Genomic DNA, 8365 nt, shown 5'->3' on the forward strand with positions numbered 1-8365 from the left:
TAATGGTATTATGCAGTGTTGGACTTTTTAAACAAAATTTTCTCACTGAATCTGCACTGACTCTTGAAATTCTGACTGTTTCTTTCAGTTTTAACATTATGAACCAGTTCTCCCAATAATAGAACAGTTGGGCTCTACTCAGATTTTAAAATAACACACACAAACACACGCACACATGCACGTGTTTTATGCTATCTTATTATTTTTGTAAGAGTCAGTTATACACATAAGCATACCAAAAAGCATAGCATGGTCATGAAAAAATATTCATCATTTGTTAGGAGGGCATGGAAAAAAGATAAATTATTCATTGCAGGTCCATTTTGAACAAAATGTTCTGTTGTTTGCCCTAAACAGATACAAATTCAGAAATTCTGTGACATTCTTTACAATTCTTCATAATCCACTCTTCTCCCTCTCTTTTATATTGTTAAAACCATTAAAATGTAACAAAATAACTTTATATGGAAATTTATGATATTCCTGGGATATTGTCAGCACCTTAGAATGTTAGTCATTCTTCCCCTTAGATACCATAGTCTTTGTTTGGTCTCTTAATGTGAGATTGTGTTATCATCTATTATTCTACTAAATTACCTCTTTTGTTGATAGTTTCACAGGATACAGAATGATTCTGGCCAAGTTATGGAGCAGATAGCCTATTAAACATACTTTCTAAAAATAAATATGGTCTTATTAATATGCCATTTTTATATTGCCTAGTTTTCAAAAGACTTTTGCCATTTTGTTTTCACACCCAAGTTATATATGAATAATGGCTTTCTATCACAGAACCAGGAGTTATAGACAGAGCTAAAGGTCTTCTTGTCAGTGATGTCTGCGAATCATGTACCTCTCGCCCTAGGATAACTACTGGGCTTGGTGTTAATTAATATCATAGTATTATAAATAAAAGCTATGAAATTCTTAAACATTTAAAATTAGCAAATAATTTTATGTTTAAAACAAAAGCTTCTTTCTCTTAGCACTTGCTAGCTTCCCCTTGATTTTTCTTTTAGAAAAATGTAATAACTTACAATATCAGCTTCAGTGCATGAACTCAAAATATTTCCCTCTATCTTTCACAGCCTTGGCTTTGCTTGCTCTACTAGTCACCAGCAATTTTGCCTTCTATTGCAGTTTTTCAGCACTTCTGATTTAAAGAGTCTATTGAGTAATTAGTAGGCTTGTCTTGGTTGAGTTCTGCCTTAAGTAAGATACCTTTAATTGGAACTAAACTAAATTAAATGAGCTTTAAAACATGGCTGCTTTAGTTTCCTTTGACTCATCCAATAATTTGGTATGAAAAGGAATAGTTATTACCAGGTTTAGAAATCTAAACTCTATTTGCTAAGAACTGACTTGGGGTAAGATAAAACAACAATAAAGCAGCCAGCTATTCTTGGAAATAGGCTGCCAGAAATACTATATAGATCTTTCAACATTTTGAACTCCCCAAATTCCTTTTTAATTCCCTTTCCTGCCCTCTCCTTCCCACAGTCTTGTCAACAATCTACTTCTGGATAGATACAATTTAATACAGATATGTCAAACATTTGACCTTTCTGGTTATGAATACTTGAGACAGGAGTCTGTTGAACTTTCATTAATCAGAACTCCTTGGATTCCCAAGTGAGGAAAAACCCAGTTCAGATTGGCTTAAGCCAAAAAGGGGAAATTATGGCTCACATAACTAAAAGATTGCTAAATTGGTTTCTGTCACAGCTTGTTACAAGGAAATGAAAAGGATGTAATCAAGACCCAGTAATAATATGTATGTGATATATACAATTATATATATATGTGTGTGTGTGTGTGTGTGTGTGTATATATATATATTCTGAAAGATGGCTCACTGAAATTGATATATATATCAATTTATATTATATTGAGAGGCTCTACTTTCCTTTGTGTTAGCACTAATTTTTTATACAACCTCTCTCTTTGTTGTCACAAAATGATTGCAAAAATCTATTGCATTTCCTTATTTCTGTTCAGTCACACGCCCTTCCTTGAGCCAATCACTGTGGTCAGGAGAATGGAACATTCTAACTAATTAAGCTCTAAGTTACATACTAATTTCTGGAATCAAGATGAGTCAACTCCCCCAGAATCATATGGACTAAGACTTGGGAAAGCTGTTTCTGTTCCAGAGAGAAAATAGGAAATTTGCACTGCAGAAGCACTATTGAGTAGTTATGACAGAGACGCTATGGCCCATAAAATCTGACATATTTACTATCTGCACCTTTACAGAAAACTTCCTAATCTTTGATCTAGTCATTACTTGAATTTCCTTTGGTGACAAAAATTCTTTCTGGGAGACAACCATTTTCTTAAAGCTCTAATTATTTTTAAAAAGAAAAAGATTACTACTTCTATGTGTCATCCATTTCACTTAAGTCTAAAGTAGTATCCCAGTTGGAAAATTATTTTAATTAAAACACAAAAATCCTGAGTCCACACCTAAATTGCACTAAATTAGACTAGTTTTTCTTGCTCAAAAGATATTCCTTGTGTAATAGTTAAAATTTTTTAAATATACATAACTTTTATCCCAGCAGCTCCATAATCAGAAAAGATTTTTTCTGAATAACTTAGCTTTTTAATAAGATGAACTTTAAAATATCATAGCCATCCCTCAGAAGTACATGATTCAGTCAGTCGTATTTACTCAATAAAAAAGCATTTTTTGTAATAATCAATTGACTAAAAATGATTGTCATTCCTTGATAGTTTCACCAAAAATCATAGAGTATAGATGTTGTAATTTACTCATAGTGATTTTAGCTATATTTAAATAATAAATAATACTGTATTTGATATTTTTTGTCTTAAGATTATGTAACACTCTAATGTTACTATTGCTATAAATCTTCTGTATGCTTCATCTTTTTAGAATGTATAGGATATCTATACTTATATTTAGAGTTGTTTATTTAACATTATTTTTTATGAAAATTTTGTGAAAATCAAAGGAAATGGATTATGTTATAAAAATATTATAATATACTTGGCTATTTTCTGCTGTTATATTTTTCCCACTTGTTAATTTATCATAGGTTATATAGTACAGTTTGCCTCACTAATTTTCATTTTTTTCACAATGTTTTTCATCTTTTTTTTAATCAACCACTTTTTGGGACCCAACTATATGCTATTATTTACTCTGTTCTTCTGTTCTTATGGTTGAACTTACAGCTTTTTACTTGATAGTCTCTAGACCAGCACTGTGCAATAAAATATAATGTAAAATACAAAATGGAAATGTTATATGTAATTTTAAATGTTCTAGTAGCCACATTTAAATAAATACAAAAGAATAGGTGAAATTGATTTTAATAGTATGTTTTTTTATTTAACCTGATATATCCAAAATATTAGCATTTCAATATATAATTAATATAAAAATTATTAATGCGATATTTTACATCCTTTTTTTTTTTATATTAAGTCTTTGAAATCCAACTTGTATTTTATACTTACTTCACATCCCTAGACCACAGTGCTTACTTGGACTCTATTTGAATTTTAAGTATTCTTGATCATTGCTCTCTTAAATAAACCTTTTTAAAAGTTTAGATGTTCTTGTTCTATAAAGTAACAGTGCTGACAGTGCACATTAGTTATATCAACTTAATAGAATGGATAAACATCCACAAAATCTACTTTAAACCAAATTATTTGCTAATCTTGCTTAGTATAAGATTAATAAATATTTAAATGCACATATTATTCACTTCCAGGGACACTGTTTTAATATAAGGAATTATGGAAAGTCTATAACCCAGATTTTATGTTGGTTTTGTTACTTAGTTGATTTAGGTTGGAGATGTGTTAAGTATTATTTATTGCATTCTCTGACTCAAATAATTAATTCAGTTTCAGTCTGAGGAGTAATCTAACTAATTTAATAATAATATACCTTTATTCTCTTCTAGATTCAATTTTGATTTTACTACCAATTATTTATTTTATTATGTACATTTATGTACAATTATGTGTGTGTTTCAAAGTGATTTCAGCACCATTAATATTTTAAATATACCAGTAATAGAAATAAAAATGCCTAATTTGAGCTATAGCCTAAAATTCTGTCTTCATAAATGATCTTATGCCAATATAGTTTATTTAATGCAGATTTATCTAATGGCAATAACCATATTAGATCTATCATATTATTAAATTATCATGCTAAATAGATGAAAAAGGGACAGTGCTCTTATAGAACATATGAATGTGGTAACTATTAGAACAAAAAGAAGTGATTCTTGATTGGACTGTAAACAGTGTGTAGAGAAAATTGAGATAATGGATAGCAGGTAAAAGAAGAAGACTTTACAATTTTATCTCTTGACAGTTCTTTGACACTTTTAGAATACTATAAAAGGTAATTTCTTAACCACTTATGCTATTAAGAAACAGCTGTGATTCCTTGAAGTTTTTGTTCATATATATGTGTGTGTGTGTGTGTGTGTGTGTGTGTGTGTGTGTGTGTGTGTAATTTCAGAGGCCCTAGAAATTTCATATATCAGAGCCTCTGTTAATATATAGATGTAGAAATAAATACTAATATTTACTGGTCTTAAATACAAGATCTTTAGTGTGGTTTTCTAATATACCTACAGGTAATTTTCAAATTAAATGTCCATTTACATTTTATTTCAAAGCCATCCGTTCTGCTCTGTTTATAGTGGTAGAGAGATAGTGCAGCTATTGTCTCTTTGCATTGGTTTACAGGGTGCCATTCTTTTCATTTTTCTTACTCTATTGACCACTGCATCTCAATATGGTTCCCCTATTCTCTATTCCCACCCCCTTACCATTTAAATAGTGGCGAACTCCAGAATTCCCTTTGTGTTTTTACAGATTTCATAAATTTGGTCATTCATAAACTAAGAGTATTTCAAAACAGGTTACAATAACAAAAGGTTTTTAATAGCTTTTGAAGTGTTTTAATAGTGATTTTTCATAAATATGACATGAAATATTAATTCTTTTAGAATTCAAACCTGATTCATCAGAAAGTGTCTCCTCCTAATGATCGACAAGGATCGCCAATATTATCATTCATCGTTCTTGAACAATTTAATGCCATTCGCTTGGTCCAAAGTGTTCATCAGTCTCTTGCTGCTCTCAGCAAAGTCATCAGAGGAACTACCTTACTGAGTTCAGAAGTACAAAAATTGGCAAGTGCTTTATTAAACCAAAAGGTAAGCCAATACTAAATATATGTTTTTATTTCATTATTATGAGTGAGTTTCATCATGTATACATTTGTCAGAAGCCTTATAGTTAATAATAATAGAAAACCCAAGTTAAACTTGCTTAAGCCATATAGGAATTAATTGACTGATGTAACTGAAGGATCCAAGGGTAGCTAGCCCTAGCATTGTCAGCTTAATGCAGGAGCTTAAAATTGTCATTAGGATCGTACCTTGTATTATATATGTACCTATCTAAGTATATTGTGTGTGTGTGTGTGCATGTATATGTATCCTCTATGTTGATATCACTTTGGGGCAAGTCCTCTATACATGGTGGTATTTTAGCAGCCTGAGTTTTATATCCTCTGAGCTCCAAGTTCAACAGAAAGAACACCTGTTTCCTGGTAACTCAAGCAAGTATCTTAAGATTAGTTTTGATCCAAACTGTTTGGCTTGTGTTTTATGCCTAGTCCCATACTAATTCTGTGGGCAACGTTTGCAAAGCTCTCATTGCTAGGGCTTCAGCCAAATATCTCTCCTAGGAGCTGGGGATGGATTCAGCTCCATCCGTAACACATATATTGCAATTAAGGGAAGAATGGTTACCCAGTAGAAAAACAGGGTACTTTAGGCAGATAAAAGGAAAATCAGCACCTCTCTTACTGAATAATTTGACCATTTTAAATAATAGTAAAGTCCATGTTCTTCAGATCTACTGGATAGAAACAAAAAATATGGAGTATCTTACATAGATTTACTTCAGCAATTTGGAGACTATAAACCTTAAATCAAATGTGGTATCAAACTAGAAAAGATTTCGCTAGGGGTCTATAGGAATTTAGAAAGAAAACAGATTTTTTTTTTTCTGCTTTTTACCCTAAATATGGAGAAACCTCTGAGAGTCAACCTAAAAGCCTTCTCTGTCTGAATATAAAATAGCCATCTTAGAACTTTCTATATCTTACTATCTAACAAAAAAGATTTCTGTCTTAATCAGTTCAAGCTGCTATAACAAATTACCATAGACTGGGTGCCTTAAATAGCAAACATTTATTTCTCACAGTTCTGGAGGCTTGGAAGTCCAATATCAGGTTGCCAGTAGATCTGGTATCTGGTGAGGTCTGCTTCCTGGTTTGCTGGTGACCATCTTCTTGCTGTGTCCTCATAGAGCAGAGAGGAAAGAGAAGCAGCAGTTTTCTCCTGTCTCTTCTTATGAGGACACTAATCCCATTATGAGGGCTCCACCCTTAAGACCTAATTACTTCCAGGAAGCCTCATTTCCAAATACCATTATATTGTGGATTAGGCCTGATTGGATATGTGACTTTTTGGTTACACAAACTTTCAGTCCATCGCAATGGCTAATTCTTTTCTACATGTACAAAAAGACCTACTCTAGCAACCTTATGTTCTTTTTTCCTTTACCTTGAAAAAAATCTCAGCTTTGCATTGTTTACTGAATTTAAATAGTTTTTCCTTTGTATATAGATTACTATTGCTATTAATCTACTGCAATTATTGGAATACTACAATACTGTATTGTACTACACTTTGTAACTAATTTGTTTTTAATTTGAAGTAAATATCTTATCAGTCATGAAAGCTCTTGACACAGTGAAGAAACCAGTGGGAAAGCATTCTGAGAACTTTAAAGGACTTTACATTAACTCATTTAATCACGACATTAACATTATTAGATGGTACGATTAGTATCCCCATTTTATTCTGAGAAACCTGAGGCAGAGAGGTATTAAATAACTAACCAGAGTCACAGAGAGAATGGTTACAGAGTCAGAATTTGAACCTAGGCAGGTCTAGTTACCATAATAGATGTAAATTATTTAAATTTATTTATCAAGGTAAATACTCATGAAAATGTCTTTAAATGACCTATATGCTTTATAAGGGTAAAATGTGGTATAGACTAATTTAAGAGAATAACAATAATATAAGAACGTGGCTTGTATAGAAGATAACAGTAAATCCAGTGGGATTGGTATACAATGAATTGTAGTAAAATTAAAGTTAGATCAGATTTTGAGGTTCTTAAAGCTAAAGAAAAGAATTTGGCTTAAATGCTGTAGGCAATAAGAATGTTTTTATATAGAAATAATGTAGCAGTGAATGTGGCCTCTGGAGTATGTCCGCCTGTTTGAATCCTATTCTACAACTTAATAGTTGTGTGACCTTGGGCAGGTCACTTAAACCTCTCTAAACTTTACTATTCTCATTTGTAAATGAGAATGATAAGGGCACCTACCTCATGGGATTGTTGTAAGAATTAAATTAAATTATGGGTAAAGTGGTTGTCGCATAGCCAGCACCCTGTAAATATTAGTTGTTTTTGTTATTGTTACTTTAAGAGAATTTTATTATGTAAAGAACAGCTTTTAGAGCGCTTTGTCTGGTATCATTGTGCAAAATGAGTTTACAGAGGTAGGGATACCATGTAGGTTACTTTTTATTCATCTCAGGAGGTGGTTAGAGCATGGACTAGGGTAGTTCAAGAGGGTTCTATGTAATATTAATGATAAATATGAAAGGTAATTGGAAAATCTGTTTTTTTTGTTTTGTTTTGTTTTGCTTCTGTTAACCATCTGGGTGACCTTTGGTATAAACATTTGGAAAAAAATGAAAAATTTTACTTTAAGTTATTTTCTGTGATTGTAGTATAGTGTAGCTTACATTAGATCATATAGAAAGATAAAGAACTAAATGAGCTTATTATAGGAAAAACTTTTCTTGATTAACACCAAAGGATGATATTTTAGAAAGGGAGCATATATTTTTAGTTCTTTATAACATTTCTTCCTCTTACCTTGACCCAGTAAGATCTGCCAAGTATTTCTATATTTGGCATAGCAACAAGACCTGATAACTTATTTCTTAGTTAAAATGTGTTTATGTAGAATGTAGATAGACTGTCTTATTTTAATTTGTTAAATTAAGTATTATATATTACAGTTTGAATTAAGAAGTACAGCCTCTGAAATATCACTTTTTGAAACATTTTTATAATTTACATGAAAATGAATTTTTTAAAATTCTTTCAAAGGATGAAAAATATGTTTTGCGAAGCATGTTTTAATTATATTACAAGTAGTGTTAGAAATATTTCAAGGTATTTGGTGAAACTCAAATGAGATTAGACTAACTTT

At 31.3% G+C, this 8365-nt stretch overlaps 1 protein-coding gene across 1 annotated transcript in view; it reads left to right on the forward strand.

Annotated features, from left to right (window-relative positions):
* Positions 1 to 8365, forward strand: part of DYNC2H1 (dynein cytoplasmic 2 heavy chain 1) — a 274915-nt gene that overhangs the window by 220013 nt on the left and 46537 nt on the right. The window contains exon 80 of the mRNA XM_023535396.1: positions 5004 to 5213. Within this exon, the coding sequence (XP_023391164.1) occupies positions 5004 to 5213 (210 nt within the window). The remainder of the gene's footprint in view (positions 1 to 5003; positions 5214 to 8365) is intronic.

This window comes from Pteropus vampyrus, unplaced genomic scaffold (genome assembly GCF_000151845.1).
Source record: "Pteropus vampyrus isolate Shadow unplaced genomic scaffold, Pvam_2.0 Scaffold139, whole genome shotgun sequence".
NCBI classification, from domain to species: Eukaryota; Metazoa; Chordata; class Mammalia; order Chiroptera; family Pteropodidae; genus Pteropus; species Pteropus vampyrus.